General features: G+C 40.2%; 1 protein-coding gene across 7 annotated transcripts in view; it reads left to right on the top strand.

Annotated features, from left to right (window-relative positions):
- diaph2 (diaphanous-related formin 2) overlaps nucleotides 1-21024 on the top strand; it is a 367005-nt gene that overhangs the window by 115188 nt on the left and 230793 nt on the right. For 6 of the 7 annotated variants that reach the window (XM_056769322.1, XM_056769321.1, XM_056769326.1 and 3 more), the window contains 6 exons: nucleotides 3345-3461; nucleotides 6325-6443; nucleotides 8220-8284; nucleotides 9516-9620; nucleotides 14239-14301; nucleotides 18867-19190. In XM_056769322.1, the coding sequence (XP_056625300.1) occupies nucleotides 3345-3461; nucleotides 6325-6443; nucleotides 8220-8284; nucleotides 9516-9620; nucleotides 14239-14301; nucleotides 18867-19190 (793 nt within the window). The remainder of the gene's footprint in view (nucleotides 1-3344; nucleotides 3462-6324; nucleotides 6444-8219; nucleotides 8285-9515; nucleotides 9621-14238; nucleotides 14302-18866; nucleotides 19191-21024) is intronic. The other variant, XM_056769323.1, reaches the window with a different exon arrangement.

The raw sequence follows: 21024 nt of genomic DNA, 5'->3' as shown, positions 1-21024 counted from the left end.
TCTTTTCCCCTTCTTCTCTTTTTAAACACTAAGGGTGAATTCACTGAGAATGAATTGTGCTGTTTATTTGCCTGGGCTGTCTGTGTTGTCTTTGCACCCGATTCACTAAAGGAATTATGCAAATCGCGTAACGAAATCTGTGCTGAATGCAGTTTGCTCAGCCCCATTTTTGTTCCTGTGGTGCCGGAGTGCTTGATACAGAAGACTTACAGTACAACTTTTTGGCATGCGGTTCGTTACAGTAGTTGTAAAGCATTTTTGTACCTCTCCATTCCTAAATCTTTAAAAGGCTGTCATTTGACATTAAAGGGGATTTAAAGGTCATATGACACGGCTAAAACGAATATTATCATTTGTTTTAGATGTAATTTTGTTTAATGTCGAAGCACGATTTAAGGTATCTCCTCTTTGCCCGCCTCTCTGAAACCCGCAGTTTTTTTTAGAAAGCTCATCACTCTGAAAAGCGAGGTGTGCTATGATTGGCCAGTTAACCAGTGCGTGGTGATTGGTCGAATACTCCAAGCGTGTGATGGATGTGTAACGCCTCTTACCATATTTGGAACATCAGGTTCCAAAGCAGTTGTACTGACAGGTACGCCCACCCACGCGTCTACATTTGGGAGGTCTTAGTCAAATCATACCACAAACTTTTGCAATCGTACGTGTCCATGCATGGGCAACTTTTAACACACCAAAGACACAGAAAAACACGTATTCACGCCATATGACCCCTTTAATGTTTTTTGCTGTACAATACTGGCACTGTCTAGTAGATTGACCCCAAAACTTTCAAGTTTACCTATTATGTTTTCTCTCTGGCCTTATGAATATTAAACGAACAGTTCACACAAAAATAAAAATGTCTCATTATTTACCCTCAAGTTGTTCCAAATCTGTATACATTTCTTTGTTCTGATGAACACAATGAAAGATATTTGGAAGAATGCTTTTAACTAAACAGTTCTTGGCCACCATTGGCTACCAATGGTCGACAAAAATGACCTAATACTGTTTGCTTTCCTACACTCTTTAAAATATCTTCTTTTGTGTACAACAGAAAAAAGACACTTATAAAGCAATTTTTCCTACTATGGTAGGCAATGGTGCCCCAGAACTGTTTGGTTACCAGCATTCTTCCAAAAATCTTGAAAATGTACAGATTTGAAACAACTTGAGGGTGAGTAGAGGATGACAGAACTTTCATTTTTGGGTAAACTTTTCCTTTAACCTTATAACTTTATTTATTGGTATAGCACATGATTTTGGGTCCAGTTTAGGTCTGGCCGCTGTCGCAGTTGAATATTAATCTGAAGTTGGGCAGTGTGATTGATCGACCCTCCCTTTCTGTTTTTGTATGGCTCAGCCCAATGCTAATCCAGCTCATGTTTATGTATCACATTCCCCACCAGTACATTACTGCAAACATGCCAAAAATACAAATATGCACAGTGTCTGTGTGTGCACACGTGTGTGGCCCTACATAACAGAGAAAGCGCCTATCCGACACTTTTCGCTGCTTCTAATGTGTGGAGAAAATAATTCGCTTTAGTAGATCACCTGTTATCAGCAATAATGCTTGGAAGATGTTTGTATTCTCACATTGAGTTGACAGAACATGGGATGCACTCACAACCTCTATGAATAAATAAAATGATAGAAGTTAATTAGAAAATGTTCTGCAGTGCCGGGGCACATTGGTTTGCTGAACAGCTCCATGACAGCACTGGGACTAGAGACTGTAGGCCAAACTGATGCAACAGATTTTAAGATTGTATTTTTCTGAGTGACAGCCGTGATGATGAGGGTGTGACCAGATCAACAGAGTTTGATAAATATTTATCTAATATGAAGGCTATTATACAGAGCTTGTCTGAGTTTAAGCTGGTCTTTAAATAATATGGGTACAGTTCCAATGTACCTTTTAGTTTTTATTTTAAATATTGATGAAACGCAGCCTTTTTTATTTGACCCTGGTAGAAAAGATGGAATGTGACATTGTTCCAGTCCAGGCGGTGCATCACTCTGCAGTCAGTTTGTAAATATTTCAACAGACTCTGTCAAAACATACTGCACATGTAATAACCAGAGTACATTTTTCATCGCCTCTTATCTGCTATTTTTGCTGATATTTGCAAACAGGCACATTTTGTCATTGGCTTTGGTGCTCTTCCAAGAAGTTAAATACATTCAGGAGACTGTTCAGTTGCCAAAGCCTACTATTTTTAACTCTTTCTCCCTTTTCGTTTAATGTTTAATTTATATTAGATTTTTCTGGTTAAATCAAATGCTTTGTTAGAATGATGTAGTCGCTGTATTTAATCACGGCATGCTTCACATCACATTGACTTGTCATTGTGTAAAATTTCCTTAAATAGACTGCCAATTATCTTTTTCACTCACATGGACATGGAGAGAGAAAGAGATATGATGTCATAATAATGACAAAAAAGATACAGAAGTTAGATCTATTTTAGACATCAAAAGCCACTACCCTTGCTTTTCAGGATAAGGAGATGTTGGACATTTACTCAATGCTTTTTGCAAGTTGAAGAGCAATTCTTTTCTGTTTTGGAGAGCAGAAAATCTAACCGAAGCTAAGATATCTGTCCCAAAACAGAATAAAAAATGATAAAGAATGTGAGTGATTAATGTTTTATGCCTTTAAATAATCAAACTTAAAGAATTTTCATTTGAGGACTCGAGGTGATTTTCTATGTCACTTGTTTTCTTCAAGTCTTGTGTTTACTTGTGTTAGCAAATTGGATCCCTAAAGACATGTAAAAATACAGACAAAATAGCATTAGTAGACTGACCCTCTGACACAACCCTCAACCTTACCAAACCCTTTTCCCCTTAGGGGTGCCCATGACACTTCAGATCTCAGTTTTTATAGCTTGAACATTATCCAATTTTTCAATGCCTTTGCAATATTTTGGTCTCAGTCATGAACCATGTTTGTATTCATATTATTTATTTATCTAAGTCAACCCACACATGAGGGAAAATATAAACATGACCAATCTATATTCTAATATCCGCTCATGCTTTTGTTGTGTAAGTGTGTTTATTTATGTGTGTGTGTGTGTGTGTTTGTGTGTTTTAGAAGCCAAACATGTCAACTCGTCGTTTAGTATTAAAAAATATGTTGTTGCATACTACTTTATTCAATGATCAATAGTCCCTATGTTCTCTGCTCATTTAAGCACATCTAATTGTTCTAGTGCACTTATAATAACTCCAGTCACTCTAGTGTACGTACAGTATCATACAGATGTTGTAAGTTCTATAAATGACTTGTTAATATGAACTTGTATGTGCAGCTTTTTCCTTAACCTCCTCTGTACTGATATGGGTGAGGTGTACCATCTCCTGTCCAACATGGTGAAAGACACGGGTTCAGAACCGTACTTCCTGTCCATCCTCCAGCACCTGCTGCTCATTAGGAATGATTATTATATAAGGTGAGTAATTCATGCGATTAATCCTTCTCTCAATTTTCAGATTCATTAGTTTGAAAATTGGCATTGTGTTTAGGCCATAAAAAACTGTGTATTCTGTTCAGTACTTGATAATGTGATCAGTAAGTTTTTCCCCACATTCAGCTGCGCGTCAATCAAAACACAGCACACTGAATAAACGACACTGATCAGTTTCATTCAGTGCTGTCGAGGTAAAATATTTAATAAAGTGGGGAAAGCGAAGCGATAAGGAGGAGGGAATTTGCCACGGACACGTCGCTGCTCACTTTGAGCCATGAATAATGTATTTCTTGGCTTGTTGGAGAACGTGAGAAATAGAAAACACATTAAGGCAGTAGTATGGCAGAGTTCTGTTCAGCCTCAGCCCCCTGACACTACGCGTGTAAATGTGGCGTCAGAAACAGGATCGCTACAAGCTCTGATTAAAAATGCATGTGATTATTAAAGATGCTCTTTTAAAATGAACATACCATTGCTGCCTAAAGGTGGATATTTAGTTATGTTTGTTGTTTTACATGCGTCGATAGATTTTGTTGTCACTATATCCAGTTCTTGTTGCTTTTGAACCCATCGAAGCGTTTTTTTGTAGATTGGATTGACTTGTTGGGAAATTGTATGGCTGTAATTTTAGATTAAAGGGATCGCTTGAGATCACTGCTAGCTTTGATGGCCAGGTCTCCAAGGAGAGGGAGGTGAGGCGGGACTGCTAGCATCTTGCGCTTTAGCCTGCATCAGTCGACAGCGACGGTCTTGCTCATAGCCATCTGAGGCGGGTGATCAAAGGCAGCCGTAAAGGAAAGCTGTCCATGCCAATAGATCACACAGTTTAATTTAAAGGTATTTCCTGATTCCAGAAGAAAAAACAACCAGCCAACTCTGCCTCCACAAAGTTCTTCTTTCATTTTTTGTATAACTTTGTTGTGAAACGGTTTAATAACACTTAACAAATACTTAGTGTTTATTCAGAGCAGCAAAGAACTTCAGGCAGTAACTCTCGAAGACTCGCAAACATAAGGCAGATCATAGAAAGCGTATATGGAACACATCTTCTGCTTTTGGCGTTTACTGATGTGAAGATTAGATGGGCAGCGTGGAGCAAGGGCTGGATGTTAGATGAGAGGCAGACAGATAGGATGCCAGGCGAAGAGAGAAGGAACGAAGCCTCGGTTGAGTGGGACATATGCCGTCTTCTCTGGTATGGTCTGACGTTTCTGGGTCATTTGTCTTCTTCCTGGTTCTAACCAGCATGCTGCAGCGGTGGTGGCCAAGATGCTGAGAAAATAGGGCGGCTTATTGAGATAATGATATAGTGTACATCAGTGACAGGCGTAAGCTTCGGGCCTCGCCACTAAGCCAGGATCTGTGACACTCAAAGCCCTATCCATTTCTAGCACCCTATCCGCCCCCTCTTCACGCTTATTACATCGCCGCCACGTCTTTTACAACTACGACTCGAATTGGCAAATTGTATGAATATGAGTGTTTGTTTGCTTATTTTAATATGCTATTTATCATTGAGAGGAGAGAAACATCCAATTATAATCAATGTCTTTATAGGTGGTTTATTCGAACGTTTAAAGGATACAACATGAGACACGATCCTCAGTTTGACTTTCCTGTGAGACTTTCTCTCTTCTTCAGAACACAAAAGAAGATATTTTGAAGAATGCTGGTAATCGAAAAAACGACTACCCATTGACTTCTATTGTATGGACACAAAACCAATGCAAGTAAATGGGTACAACTGTTGTTTGGTTACCAACATTCTTTCAAATATCTTTATTTGTGTTCTGCAGGAGAAAGAATGTCATAGAGGTTGTAAATCACAAGCAGGTATGAAAGCATTTTCCTTTTTAGGTAAACTATCCTTTTATATACAGATCTTGAGAGCAGCAGTGTTAACTAAAATATGAAACCAAAGCAAATATAAGCGAAACAAAACCTGTGTTGTTGCATAATTTATTACCTTGGGTCAACAAACTTGGCTGTTCACTCTTTTGTGTAGTTATACTCACATCTGCAAATATTGTTCATCATACAAGAATGTTTGGAGATTAAAACAATATAACGCAGTAGAATTAAATGGCATTAAGGAAAACCTGTGACAATATTTAATATCAAGACGTTTTAAAAGTTGTTCATTAAAACTCGGAAGCCTGTCTTGTTTCGAGGAGCCGAGAGCGGAGGAGGGCACATTTCTGGAAGGGAAATTGAACACCTACAAGAGACATTCAAGGTCATGCTTAGAACATAATTATTTGCCACTACGGAGCTTGGCTTAAGTCGACATTGTATTTGTTAAATGTCACTTGCAATTAAATTTGGTAATATAACTCGGAAAGGTCACACGCTTAGCGCTGTGGCAATGTCTAGTCCCAGACCCATTTTCTCTCAGTCCCGTCATTGTCAACCCTCCAAACGCGGGGCCGTGTTTTTCCTGCCATTGTGCAACTAATTACACAGATTACACTGATTAGATTTGCGTCTCAGGTTTTATTGGTGCCCTTAATTGCCAAAGATGATTGCGAATTAAAGGGGAAAGTGTGGAGGCCCGGAGCCGGTTCGTCTTCACCTTGAGTGGACAAAGTCACAGAATCGCTCTCCGGCTGTACGCTTTGCAGAAAGTGATTTCATTATGTACCGAAGGAAGTCTTAATTCAATGGCGTGAAATGGCATTAAAAGATATGTCTTAGCAAATGATTTATGACGCGCTGTCCTAACAGCGATGCACGGGACGGTATTTTATATGAAGTTAACAGCTTTGTCTCTTGTCATACTCTGCCCCCTCATTCAGGGGGTGTGTGTGTGTGTCTGTGTTCGTTCACACACTTGTTTTTATTACAGGCCTCAGTATTACAAGGTGATTGAAGAGAGTGTGTCCCAGATCGTCCTTCACCGCAGTGGGATGGACCCTGATTTTGGCTACAGGGAAAGACTGGATATAGACTTAACTCATCTCGTCGGTAGGTGGTGTCATTGGAAACCATTAATCTTAACCGTTTTTGGTTTGGTTGCCCATTTAAAGTTCAAATTTAATTTCTGCAAAACAACAATGATTGGTTCTCTTTGTCTGCCATTGGATGGACAAACTGATATTCCTGCCTCAGACTCATGTTACTTTTGCGGCCGTTAACTAACAGTTTACTGTTTCTGGTCCTGTTTTATGCACAGACATTAGACAATTCACTCTTGAAAGAAGATAAATGTATGTGCAAAGCAACATAACATGATACATTAAGACTTGTTTTCAAAGAATATGTCTTGAGTTTTTATTTATTTAGTTATTCTCACCCCAGTGGATTTTTGTAGAAGATTTATGACTAAATCTAACCCATTTTAGTGAGGCTTATGCTTCAAACAAACAAACTTTCTAACAAACAGAAAAATATTTGCCAGGGTAGAAAAAATAATTTAAATTCAAGTCTTGCTTCTATATTTACCTTGTTGTGAGGACGATCGGATGAATTTTTACTGGAAAACGACAAAAACACTGATTTGGAAAGTTATTGTTTGGAATATATTATTGTTTCTCACTGATATTAGGTCTTCTTGCACTTGCTCAAACGTCTTTACATTATGAACGGAAGACTGGACCTTAAAGCACTTATTATTATTCATTATAGCAACTCGGTTTTCCAGACTATTAAATTCTGTCTCGAACTGTATGGTCATCTGATAAAGTGTCCAAAACGTTTCAGAATGAATAAAAAGAGTTTCATGTTTCTTTAACAAGCTTTAGGTAATAGTGAGAGAACATTATTGAGTTACAGCACATCAATGAAATCTACAGAAAGACTTTTTGGACCTTAATAGGATATGTACTCTATGATTATAGCCCTCTTCAAAGGGGTCAGATTTTACTGAAGCACCATTTAGGCAAGTTTGGGTTTCACAGACGTACTTTCTGATTTTAATCCAATCCAAATCAAACACAGCAATGGACCACGCCAATAAAAATAAATCCAACGTCATTTTGAAATCGTGAGGCGCTGAGAGAGACACAACTGCAGCTCATAAAACTTTGTGATTTCCTAGAGTAGATCTAATTATCTTCCTCCGGTCCCCATGAGAGCCCTGTCTGAAACACCTGCACGCACCTGACACATATGATAAGGTAGACTCATTATGCATAAATAAAACATTATCTGCAAAGCCCGGCTGGCATGTCATGTCTTATAAGCGCAACACGACTTCACCAGCTGTAATGGTTATATTTGCATTCCTGGACATTTATCATTTGTTTTTATGATTAAATGTTCAGAAAAAGCATTTGGGTGCCAACGGTTTTGTCATCTGCTTCTTGGCCACCGAAGGCATTAATAAAATTAGAGTGATGTAAATTTGTTCTGCCTTTTATTTGGTTCTCCGCTCCCCTTTTGTATTTTGTCACTAGCACTTCCGTACCCTGCCAACAAAGGCTCATTAAAAGTTTTCAGACCCATCTGCAGAAACAAAAGAATTCTGCTACATTTTCTCACTGCTTCAACTTTAATGAGTTGAAAACAAATTTTGCGAGGCGCCGTTTTTAAATTTACATCTCAAACCTCGGCAACGGAATTCAAATCTCCAGAGGGGAGGGGGAGAGAGACACTGAAAGGTTCATTTCAAGCAGTTCCTTTTTTGTCTCCGTTTGGTTCTTTTGATTGTCTCTATTCCGTGTTTGATGTTGAATCTTGTCATCATGTTAACAATACACACTGTGATTTAGCCTACATGTGTTCTGTGCTTGCATATAACAGACCAGTGCGTGGATAAAGCCAAGGTGGAGGAAAGCGAACAGAGAGCGGCGGAATTCTCCAAAAAGGTAAGTCTATTAGTCACGCAGCGCAGCCATTGGTATGCAAGCGGTCTGTTGTCACCAAACTTTTCTCCCATGAGCGGTGAGACGGTGCATTGATTGCTCTCACCTGATCAATAGCTGGCAGCAGAGCAACATGATCTGTATCAGTGCAAGCAGAATCGATGCTGATGCTCAGGTCTTCAGGCTTGTTTGTGCCATAGTGGGAAGTCTTTAAGATACTTACAGGCACCGCTTCAAATAGTATTAGAGTATTGTAATCGTTGAATTTAATCCGTTTCCTCTGGAGCTTTGTTTGGGTATTGCGCTTACATTAGCTAGCACTGTTGTTAAAGCCAAGGGCTGGTATCCCAAAATGTTCAAGGGGACAGAATGCATATCCATGCTTATGCTCAGCTTCCTGTCTAACTAAACCAAAGGGTTGTTGTTTAACGGCAACTTGTTCTTTTTGGCCATGCATATTCAAGTACATTTTCATTTTTTTAATAATAATTGAAGAACCAACTCAAAACATTTTGATATATAAAGTCACTTATGGCAATACACATGTGGAGTACTTTAAGAAGCTTTTTGTTAAAAACTATAAAAAAAAGACTACCTGTATAACTTACTGTACCCCAATTTCCAAAGCTTAAATGGTTATTATATATATAAATATATATAATCTCATCATTAATTCACCCTCATGTGGTTCCAAACCTTTATATGACTCTTTCGTCGGAGGAACACAAAAGATGATAAAATGTCTTATTGGTTTTGTTTTTCAATACAATGAAAGTCAATGAGATCCAATGGTGTTTGGTTTCCGAACATTCTTCAAAATATCCTCTTTTGTGTTCTGCGGAATATAGAAAGTCATACAGGTGTGAAATGACACAAGGGTGAGTAAATGAGGGATGATTTTTATTTTTGAATAATAACTGTCCCTTTGAGTTGAAAAAAAAAAGATTGAGCTTTCAATTCAGATTTTTCAGGAAATATCAACGTCATTTGACTTAAAAAAAAAAAAAAAAAACTTTATGTTCTTAACAGATATGGCGACAAGAGTAAAAAATATCATATATTAGATGTGTTGTTTTAAGATATTGACAAGTAGCAGCTTTCATAAGCTTAGCCTTGGATCGATAGGATCATCATGATGAAAAAGTTGAAGTGAGGCAATCCAAGTCTATTGATGTGTTTTGTGATTGATGGTCTCGGATGAGTTTTTACATCAATGTCTGTACGTGTGTTACAGTTCGACGAGGAGTTCAGCGCACGGCAGGAAGCTCAGGCCGAACTGCAGAAACAGGAGGAGAAAATCAAAGGCCTGGAAGCGCATATCAACACTCTTCAGGCGCAGGTAACAACACTTATACGCCTACTGTACCATACCTTCTTTTCCTTAATTTCAAAGGTCTTTTTAAAAAACCTTTGGCTGTGCACTTCCTCAAGCAGCCCCATTGATTTGCACCACTCAGCTGTTTTTGACTCTCTCCCCAAGGGTATCAAACACAGATTACAGCTCTCTGAAGAGACTGCCACCTGTGTCCCACACGATCACCTTTAACATGCATAGTTTAGCCTTGTTGGCACGGATTATACCACGGAAGGGACTTGTGCTTTGCTTCTTAACACTCACAGGCTTCAAACCCTCTGAGACTTTGCTTATCTTTCCTCATGAGAACTTGTTGGTTCTCGCCGTGACTTACAGTAGCAGTGCACGCGGACGACCCCTCACATCCTTTCTTTGCCAATCCTCTGCTGACTGTTAGACTTCCAGGCATTAAATTATCAGTAAACGATCGTATCGGTCAGGAAACCTGCCTAAAGCTCAGTAACCCCACTCTGTAAATCTCATCATTTCAACCTGGAAATGAGCTTTACGAGACAATTAGAATCCCTGGCATTTGTTTTCTGTATGTTTGTGAGGTCATATGAAACAGTTTTTCTGCCTGAATTGGTAATGTAGCTGCTAATGTGCTGGTCGAGGCCGAGACTTTGCTAATTTGGTCAAACTGAAACCTTTTTATCCTTTATCGTGAATGCGGCGGTGCTCTAAGTGAGTATTTTAGGACTTGGGGGATAGTATGATTTAATAAAAAGCCAATCTCCTCTTCAGATTGTTGAATTAGATTTTTCTCAATTGCTCCATTCCAGTCTTTTCCTAGCTATTGTATGAAGGATTGCGTTACGTCCACGGCTCTCACATCACCGTTCCTATCGTGAAAAACCGTCAGAGCTTCTCCCACAAAATAACGGCTATTTCCTGCTAAACCCAATTTGAAACATTTTAGATTTCACTGCTGCCTTGGGACAAAAGAGTAGCTCGCTTGCTAGTTTATGGAGTTTAATAGAGCAAAAAAACATCAGGAGTGGCATAATGCTTTTTCAGAAACCATATATTCGCAGTTAGAAAAGTGCATCTCGATTGGCCTGCTTGCAGCATCTCCGTGTTGAGCATAGCCAAGCTGACTTTTTACACCCTCGAGATGACCCCGCCACCTCGGACATGAGATGAGTTGCTGTCATTAAGGACCCTGCCAGCTCAGACCACTATTTATTCTCACACATTCACCAAATGAGCACATTAGTGGAGGCGGAGCTGCAGCAGGCCATTCCTCCCCATGCACAGCGGAGCTTTTCGGAGCCCGGCACTTCATTTGTGTGCTGTTCTCACCCTTGCACTTCATCTGCCCAGAGAGCCGAATCACGGCACGTTACCCACTTCGTCCTTCCCTCCATCTGCCTCGTCCATCACACTCTCCACTCCTACACATATTCATGAGCCCAGGCCTCTATCCTCTCCACATCAGTCACCATCATCCCTCCTTTTCCGCACTCATCCATGCTGAGCCATGTTGCGTGCACCCCATACGGACGGTACAGTCTCCCCCCTGACACTGCAAGGAGTATGCAAATCCCTTTAATGACTACTCACCTGCTCTCTCCTGCAGTCCTCGTCTTGACCAGAGACTCATTCAGATGTTGTTTTTCTCAGCTTCTCCATTAGTCTTACCCCTCAATGATGTCTTCTTTGAAGTTCAGTCATCTCCAGCCCATTTTCAAGAAGAGAAATGGAGCAGCACACGGTTTCCGAAAGCACGTTTAAAGCTTTGTCTCCACAACGTCCTCGCATCAACCAACGTCTGCTTCTGCTGGAACACATGCAATGCACTTGCTAAAGAAGAACAGGGATATTAGCATGAGGGTTTTCTGCAGTAGCCGTGGGTGTTTTGGCACATCTAAAAGGGAAATACGCTCTGGTTGTCATGCGCAAGGCCGACAAATTGTACACTTTATTAGACCCTTGGTGTCGAACTCTTCTCCCACTGCGGTTTCGGAATGTTGTCAGGTTGTGGGTGCACGACACATCATCTTGAAAGCCGACTAGAGGAACATGCACTCACCCACACAAACTCTTGAGCCCACATGCAGACGTGTTGTGAGTTGGAAGTGTGATGCAGATGGGAATTTGAATGTATTTTAGAAACACAGTTATGTACGGAGCAAAATAGCAATCACAAAAGCATAAAACTGCAACCAAACACCAGAATATATGAATTGTATAAAGGAGCCAAGAGTCAACTTTTTAAAAAATGGTACCATATGTTTCTCTTTTGTGTTAATTTTCTCTAAAATAAGACTCAACAGACTTTGAAATCTATTTAAAGAGCATCAAACTAAAAAAATATTAATTCATTTATAATTTGCCATGGTGACCCAACATGCAAGAACAACAAATAGATGACCGCAAAGACTGGTTTGCTTTTGAATAGTGACTTTTGCAATTATATGTTAGGGGATAGTTCATCCAGAAATGAAGAATTCATTATCAAACAACATTGGTCCCCATTGACTTCAAATTTACTCACACCAAACTACTTATACAAGTATCTTTTTTGTAACAGAACCACATAAGTCATACCCATGTTTTAAATGGCATTAGGGTAATTACATTTTGACAGAATATTTATATACTTTATTAAAGACAGATCTGTTGATAAGCATCCCATGGCATGTTATTTTGCTTTCTTTAGATAAGGACTTTTTTATCTAAGTGAAACCAATACAACAGCCCATGAGAAAAATAGTCAGCTTAGCTCAACATTAAAAAATTCCAGTCAAATTTAAATATGAAAACTACACATATATAACAGCTTCTTTTTTTTTTTAACCAATCATTTTTTACAGTGAAGTTCATGTGCACCTTTGCTCTGTCCTTATTTTAAAAAGCATATTAACCACATTATACATTTACATTTATGCATTTAGCAGACACTTTTATCCAAATCAGCTTACGTTGCTTTTGCAGTATGTAATGTATCAGTTTATAAAATGTACAGTACACTGTTGGAGCAATAGAAACACGTATTCATCACGATTGGGTTGAATGCTCTCTAGCCTCTTCTTTGTTTGGAGTTATTAGTTACTTCTTGTAAACACCAACAATAACCCATTTCTGCGAGCATCTCGCAGTCCTCCCTCTTGGCCGTTCACGTGAAAGGCAATGGGAGTCAGAGGTGAGAAATCGAATGGTTGCTCACTTAATAATTCAGCTCAAGTGATACTAGAGGAGAAGTCTCTTTCTCAGCACCCTGATAGGTTTCAGAATGCTCTGCGGTCAGCTGTCTGTACCAGCATGGGACTCATAACATCGAAGCAAAGTGCGGGGCTGGCCGATTGTCTTATCGACGCTGCTGGGCAGGATTAGCCAGAGATTCTGGAGGTAGTGATGCCCGTAACGACAGCACTACGCTGGAGTCATGGAGCTGGTTGCCATGTGCCCCGTGTTGTTGCCATGGCCAGTATCAGGGGAGGCAGCCCCGGCCATTCACCTTCACAGGCCGATTCGTTTAAGATGCAGTCCATGTACGCTTGCACTGATTCTCCTTACTGCTTTCTCTCTCCATTTCTTTGAGGAAGTGATCACATAAAATATGAAGATGCTGTTGTTCCTGTGACTGACCTGCATCGCCTGATGTTCCCGACCTCATATCTAAAATAAATAAATCCATACATTCAAAAATAATAGAAGGACAACAAACAAGGTTCACTAAATAATACAAGCATGCTCAGCGTTTTAAATCTGATCCAAGTTGTCTTCACTATGGATTTTTCCATCTTCTTTTCCATTACATGTCTTCAATATTTGATTCTGTCCTATGTGCAACAGCACCGTATAAGTGTAGGGGAGTATGCTCCCTCTGAATGAAAAAAGGCTGTTAAGATGTTATTTTCACCACTTTGCTTTTACAAAAGTGGCCACTCATAGGGAGTTCTGAGCAGGACCATCACCGAATCGAAGGGCTTGTGCCAAATTTAGCGGGTGTGTCATAAGGCACTGGAATGATGGGACGGATGTGAGATGACTTGAAAGAAGAGGATTCCAAAAGCGGGATTCACAAAAATGCCTCATCCATTTGTGTCCTGAATTCTCAATATGAGCTGTTGCAACTTGTACATCATTTATTCACCCACATGCCAAAACCTGCAAAGTCTCTTTCTTCTGTGGATCACAAAATAATATTGTTTGGTTACCAACGTTCAACAGAATATCTTATTTTGTTTTGCAGAAGAAAGAATGTCACACTGGTTTGAAATGACATGAGGGTGAGACAATGATGAAGGCATTTTTATTTTTGGATGAACTGTTCCTTTAAGAAGACGTTATTGAAGCAAAGCTGCATGAAATGACCAAAGCATATTATTGATGTTCTAAATTTACAAATTCACCAGGATTTTTCGAGTGGCTTAAAACAATCACTAATTAAACTACGACTTCATTAATAGGCAGGGATGGCGTTTTGACAGTGTTCAAACAAACTGCCTGCTTTCAAATGCTTGCCATCCCAACATGTTACTGCCATGACCTTGTAACTTAAGTGAGTAAAGTTAGCAGAATGTTTTCCTCATTGCTCTGCCTACTTCTACTGTTGTCCTTTTTGTCTGTGTATCTGTCTGTGTCCTCACACGTCCAGTTGACTAGTGAGAGAGGCAAGCTCAAAGAGGCAGAGAAATGCATCCGCGAAAGAGACGGCCAGGTGGGTGACCCCTCCCCCCCCACAGCATGCTCGATGCATCCACCCGCCATCTTTATAAATCATTTTTTATACCTCCTAACAGGTTGATCAAAGCCGTCACCCCTCAGCGATCAGCCGGAGTCTTGATTTGCTGCTTTGTCTCAAAAGATTCCCAGCAGATGCCGCGCGATCATTCATTACAAATGCATGCTACACAATGAGGCCATAATCCTTTCCACATATCGGGCATATAAACAGCTTGTGATGATGAGACCTGCCAAAATGCTGCAGAATATTTACAATGCTCAGCTTCACTGAAACACAACCCCTAAAAAAGTCAGCGTAGTGGGAATATAATGACGTTTTTTTGCATGGAGCAACATTGTGAAAACTTGGTTGAGCTCGGTTGTGCATACTTTTGTCCTCTTTAGACTTTTTACTGAAGGTAGGAGTCTTTAGATATCCAAAGTAAACACTTGAGGAGCTTCCCCCGTCATAGAGCCTGTTTTAGCTGGAGGGCAAGATGAATTCCCATCTATGCATTTAACTAGAGTATTGTAAACCCTTATAAGTAAGCGCATCTAATTGAATTTGCCTCTCGCTCATCAGAGATGAGATCTAATTGTGTGTTGGCCCTAGTTAATTACCCAAATTGTGACTGTTCGTACCACAAGTGCCCTCCCTCCCGTTGAGTGTGTAAATGGATGCTTGTCCACCCCAAAACTCTCCTGCCCTAAAAAGAATGGCTACAGTCTGCTACTGCTAAAGTTCACCCTGACTGCGAATAAGTGCATCTCAAGAATTTTGGAGTAGGTCTATCGAATACACGAGACTCCTGGTATATCAGCTTTGCCCTCTCCATCACCCCGCAGTTCAAAAGGCCAGCCCAGACCTCTGAATCCAGACTTTTTTTGGGACATTAATGACTGTGAAAGCGAGAAAAGCATTCGAAATGAAAACTGTGTCTTAAATGAAACATTTTCTTTTGAAATATGAATATTATTTAAAGGGAATAAGGGGCTTGGCTGGGGAAAATGGTGCATGCCAGTAGCTCATTAGGATTCCACAATTGTGGCTGGAGGGCTCGCAACGCACCGCACGCTGTCACAGAGGGCCAAAGCGAGACGGAAATGACGACGCTCTAATTTACCCGCTAATTGCTGCCATTCTCCTGTATTAAACTTAAAAGAGAAAATGGGCCACGATGGGCCGGAGATTGACAGATGGATAATCACGGGACGGGGCGATCGTCGAGGGACCTCGGCTTCCTGCATGATGCTCCTGCACCTTTTTAATTTCCTCTCTAATAAACAATCCACTGCCTGCATTGTGTAATCAAAGACTCGGTAATGCATATAAAAATTGTGACTAGACGCGACTCATTCCGTTCATCAAGTGCACTGAGGCTGGAGCGCTGAGGGGGAATTGCTTTGGAAAATGAGAAACTGTACTAAGCAGGAAAGAGAATGAGGCTGAAAGTAAGTTTGGAGATGAAGTATAAGAGAAAAAAAAGAGAAAAGATTGCTTTCCAATCATGCAAAGGTCAAGTCATATCGGGGCTATTGGGACTTCTAATTGAAGCATTTGCATATCATTTGTTGCTAAGAGTCTGGCCGGCTCTTTGTTAATGATTCAAAATATCTGTTTATTCCCATGCGTGCAGACTTGTCAAGACATTTACTGCTCTTGCTTTTATCTGTTACGGGATGAATTGTGCTCTACCACGTTCACAATGGCTTTTGTTCCTGGAGATCGACTCGTGATCTTCAGAAATAGAGGTAGTCAGTTATCTCACCAGGAACACAAGTCAATAAAAAAAGCATTGAGTTAAAAATACTATGAATTGTATCTCAAGGTCAAGGATATAGAGAAGAGAGCAGAGAGGTCAACTGCCTCCCGCCACCAGTCACCTGAACGTTCAAGCCCGATTACACTTCTCATTACAGCTAAAGGTTCAGGTGGTTGCATCCTATTCATACGCTCAATCTATTAGCAAATTACGGAGGCAATTTACATGTTAATCAAGTCTAATGGTTTACCCTCATCTGTTATGCTTTACGATTAGACGAGATGAATCAGGCTACACAAAGCGCTTGGCATATTTCATACGTAAACAAATATCCATACTGTCATCTTGTCATTCATTGTAATCACAGCAAGTATGTTCCGTATCAAATGAACGAGCGCTTATATCATTATGTCTTAAAAAATCATCACCAGATGATCAGAGCATACTTCATCATGTTTATTTCGTTTGAGTTATGCCCTCAGTGATAGCGTTTTCATTTTCGGTTGCTAATCTAAGTCTCAAATAGCTTTGAAAGTGTGTGTGTGAGTCGAGCATATGAAATACTTATTGGCCCATAGATGTTAGTTGAAATGTGCTTTTACTTAGAATCCCTATTGAGTTCCTCAGATATGACGTATTTTTGTATGCAAACCCCAAAAGCGAGTTATCCTTTTTGGACTTCCGGTTCCATCGCACCAAGGTCTATGGATTTTTTGAGTGGGTTTTCGATAAATTGCCTGAAATAAGGTCTAAGGTTAACAAAGCCCTTCGCGTTTTATTCGATGACATAAAACACACCAGTTTTATCTTGCTAGTGATTGTTTAAAGCCTTATTGTGTCTTGAAAACGGCCGTTGCTAACAAGTTGCTAACACGGGCACAAATCTCTTTAAACGTGGATGCGGATTCGTTCACGGAGTAATTACTTACCAGGGAACACATTTTAATAAAGTCTTAAAGAGGTGTCGGAGGCTTGGTGAAGTACCTTAAGTGTATCCGGTTATAGCATCGTGTTAGCTTTTTACTTCTGACGATTGTATTTCTACTTCAAAGGTAAAAAATGTTGTGTTAGTTTGTAAAGATTATCTTGATGGACAAAATGTGTAAACATCATAATCGTTTGTTAATCACAGAGTTTATTTTTTGCTATCTTCCAAATGTTCATGGGAAAAGTGCATAGGCTTTCGGTTGAGAGAACCAGTGTCTGGGTTAGCCTACAAAAATACGTCATCTCTGAGGTACTGGGTCGTTGCGCACTGTTAAGACTATAGCTTTATCATTACTGACAATTATTTACTTATCTTATACTTGCTTTATTAATTTCAGTTTAATATGCAATACAATTGGCATTCTTGTGTGTTTGGGGGGCTGCTGCTTGATATTTTGTTAGTTGCTAACAGTATACAGTGCAAAATACAGCTGTTAAGTTTTAAGTTTTTTTATACATAAGGAAATCAGTTTTCCACATTTGACCTTTTTTCATCATGAAAAACGTAGAAAAGACTGCATTACGGAAGTGCTATCTCCTCTTTGTAATCACGACAGTTTTTAACATTGCATGTTCACACGACACACAACAGTAGGGCCGGTTTAGAGAATGCTCTCACTTCTGTACTCCCACAAACACTTGTAATAAGTAAGCAAATCTGCCTACACAACTGCATGAATATCCTATTTACATCATGTCTATGGCTTGTTCATTACAATAAGCGCATTTTAGTTTTGTAACAGATTGTAAACAGAAAAGATTGACATAAATCTGCAGTAAAAGTACAGGAAATTTAATATTTTATTACATTTATTTTCTTGTTTATTCTTTTTATTTTTAAATTGTTTATAATAATAATAATAATAAAGTAATTATATTAATAATAATAATAATACATTTTTCTTGTTGTTATTATTGTTTTATTATTGTTGATATTATTATTGTTGAACAGCTAGGAGCCACAATCATGATCTGGTTTTAAAATATTTTTTATGAATTATTTTTTATTATTACTTGTGTGGTCCAACACAAGCATGAGCATTTTTTTCTCCCCTTCTCAGTCTCTCTGTTTAGTTTTCTGTGTACTGAATGTCTGTTACATGACTAAACTGACTATAAAATAGCATTTTACAGAGGCTCGCACACAATGGCTTTGTCTTCCATACCTAACTTGTCAAATTGCTCCTCTGAGAGCCGAGTATTTGACAGGTGTGTTCATTCCAAAGGAGTCTTTACATATTCGACCCGCTGTTTACTTATTTATATATTCATTGTGACTACCTGCCCCTCAGGAATTGACATGTCCTAGTTTCCCCAGCGAGAGGATCAGGCGTTCGGCACGACCTCCTCTGAGCGCTAGCCTCTTCCTGACTTTCAGGAGGCGGCGCTCGGCACGCTTGACAGGCAGATGCTCAGTCTTGGGATCCAGTGCCCGGAGGGAAGGCGACGGCAGCCCCAAGTCATCCATCTGCTTTTATCAACTCTTATTTAATGCATGCGAAGAGCCATCTTACTTTTTCTCTCTCTCCATGTCTCTGTCTCTCTCATGCTTTCAGTTTTAGACTTGTTTTAATGCACTCACTTTAAATGAAAAGTCAGCTGCTGTAAACACGTGTCTTTTATCCGCACTCTGTGGTGCCCTTATCTCACCCAGTAGTTCTGATGGGTTAGACATGTAATGGTGATAAAAGCATGGGCCTTTGGGAGTAGACCCTGCATGTGAGAGGTTGAGGTGAATGGGTTGGACACCATGTTCCTGGGTCTCGCGAGATGCCTTGTCCTTGCAATTCACTTTGTTTTTTTCTTGCAGATTGCAGCGGGACCTGCAGCGGGCGGTGCCATTCCTCCACCTCCACCAGGGGGCCTTGCACCTCCTCCACCTCCTCCGCCACCTCCAACTGGAGGTATACCTCCTCCACCTCCTCCTCCACCCTGTCCGGCATCTCTGGGACCTCCGCCACCACCTCCTCCGCCAGGGTTCGGTCCTCCACCCCCACCTCCTGGTGGAGGCCCACCACCACCTCCGGGCATGCCTTCAGCTCCACCACCACTTGTCGTCCAGCTGCCTTACGGATTGGTGCCCAAGAAGACCTACAAACCTGAGGCTGTGATGAAGCGGGTGAACTGGTCAAAGGTGAGAGAGAGAAAAAATCTTGCAACACTGCTGCAGTGGATTTTGAAACATGCTTGTTTTTGGAGTAAGTGAATGACGCAGTCTAAGGTCGGAGATAAATTGCAAATTGTGGAAGTCATTTTGCCTCCGTAGAGTATCAGAGGAGGATGAGAAGAAAGAATGAAAAAGAGAACGAGTTTTTCAGGGGGAGTTGATGGTCCAAAGCCTGCGAGTATGCAGCTTATTAAAAAGATCGTTGAGCCATGAGACGCACGACTCTCCACTCTGCGTCCCTTTCAAGATATCAGGCCGTAAACTATTTCATTAGCTCAAGTGCCCTTGCACGTACACATTCCTGCCATAATTGCAAACATTTTTCGAGTTTAAAGGAAGTAAAGCACAAACACATAAAACAATGTTTCGTAATCCTCCTTTGCATTTAAATATGATTTCTATGGGTCAACCTCTTCATGCTGTCTCCTTTTAACTTCAATCATTCATTTGCCCATTGCCTTGGGACTTTTGGAGTGTGAAAACTGGATTAATTTATTTGTAATTTTTCATGTTTGTGCTTGACCTCGTCTTTAACTCATTTATGAGTAAATGCTAAGAGGACACACTCCTCCACATCATGCTCAGTCTTCTGGAAATATTCTATGTAAACACGTATGAAAACAACACTTAATTGAAAAGAGCTGAAAGCAGACAGTATATTTCGCTTTGAATCACTTAATACACAAAATAACACATTTGTATTGCATTTAATACACTTTAAACAACAGTGGATAAAGATGCATGAAGATAAGCAGAACATGCATTTTATTATTTACCTAAGGTTTTTAATCTTTCCATACATCGTATGCAATTACCGAGAAGCGAATGTTGACGAATGTCAAAACTTGTCAAGAACTGCCAAAGAAAATATGAAGTGTGACCTTCACGTGTTCTTGACATATTTCGTGATATTCCTACTGCATTCTATAGTTTTTTTTATTTGCCAGACAACAGCTGCGAGTATTAAATGATTTAGCATCTACGTTGTGTCAGGTGCATACATGTCATTCCCAATCACTATGTTGTGTTTGCTGGGTCACCGCGTGTACGCTCCAAAGCCCCGTGATCATTAAACCCGCTTTACTTGCGGAGTAAATCAGGGACACTAATGATTCATTCCTACCCGCTGGTTACAAGACAGTGTTTGTCTGGAGTTCATTACAAACAATTAATACGTCATATTTCTGTTTCATATCACCCAAAACCTGTCAACAAGAGAGATTGACAGAAAAAGAAACTCAAAGCTGTAAATATTTACTGTTGCTCTATTGACATACATTTTCTCAATCATTTATCCTCTCAGACTGACAAAGATGAGGTGATGTCATGTGTTGAAGACTAGATCATTCTGGTGTGATGTACTGATGTCTGTGATAGGTGCCAGAGAGAGGGGAAGGGCAGATGAAAATGCGAATGCTAATCAGTTCGCATCTTGCTATTCTAAATCACCCACAGGGAAGCCCCGCCATCTCTCCCAACATAGGCAGATAACAGTCAGACAGTAAAACCAGCTAGAAGCTGTGAATTTGGGACGCGCTCCAGCCCCTCCACTCCTCCCCGTATTTTCCTAAAGCATGTTACGAACTTTCAAATAGCCACGCTGGAGATTGGTGCCCGGAGGTGATGTAATGTAATTTCTCCAACTGTTAGAACGCCCACGCTGGGGAGCCGTGCTCCGTTATGGAAAAGTAAATGATTGCTCGTGTCTGCGGCTAAAGCCGTTCGGAGCTGTTCGCTCACTGCCCGGAGACGGGCATTGACGCCCGGGGCGAGAGGAAGCTAGAGTATTTCACTCTGTCGC

Source organism: Triplophysa dalaica, chromosome 16, assembly GCF_015846415.1.
Source record: "Triplophysa dalaica isolate WHDGS20190420 chromosome 16, ASM1584641v1, whole genome shotgun sequence".
In the NCBI taxonomy this organism is placed as follows: domain Eukaryota; kingdom Metazoa; phylum Chordata; class Actinopteri; order Cypriniformes; family Nemacheilidae; genus Triplophysa; species Triplophysa dalaica.
The sequence above is the reverse complement of the archived record's forward strand: the minus strand, read 5'-3'. Positions and strand labels throughout refer to the sequence as shown.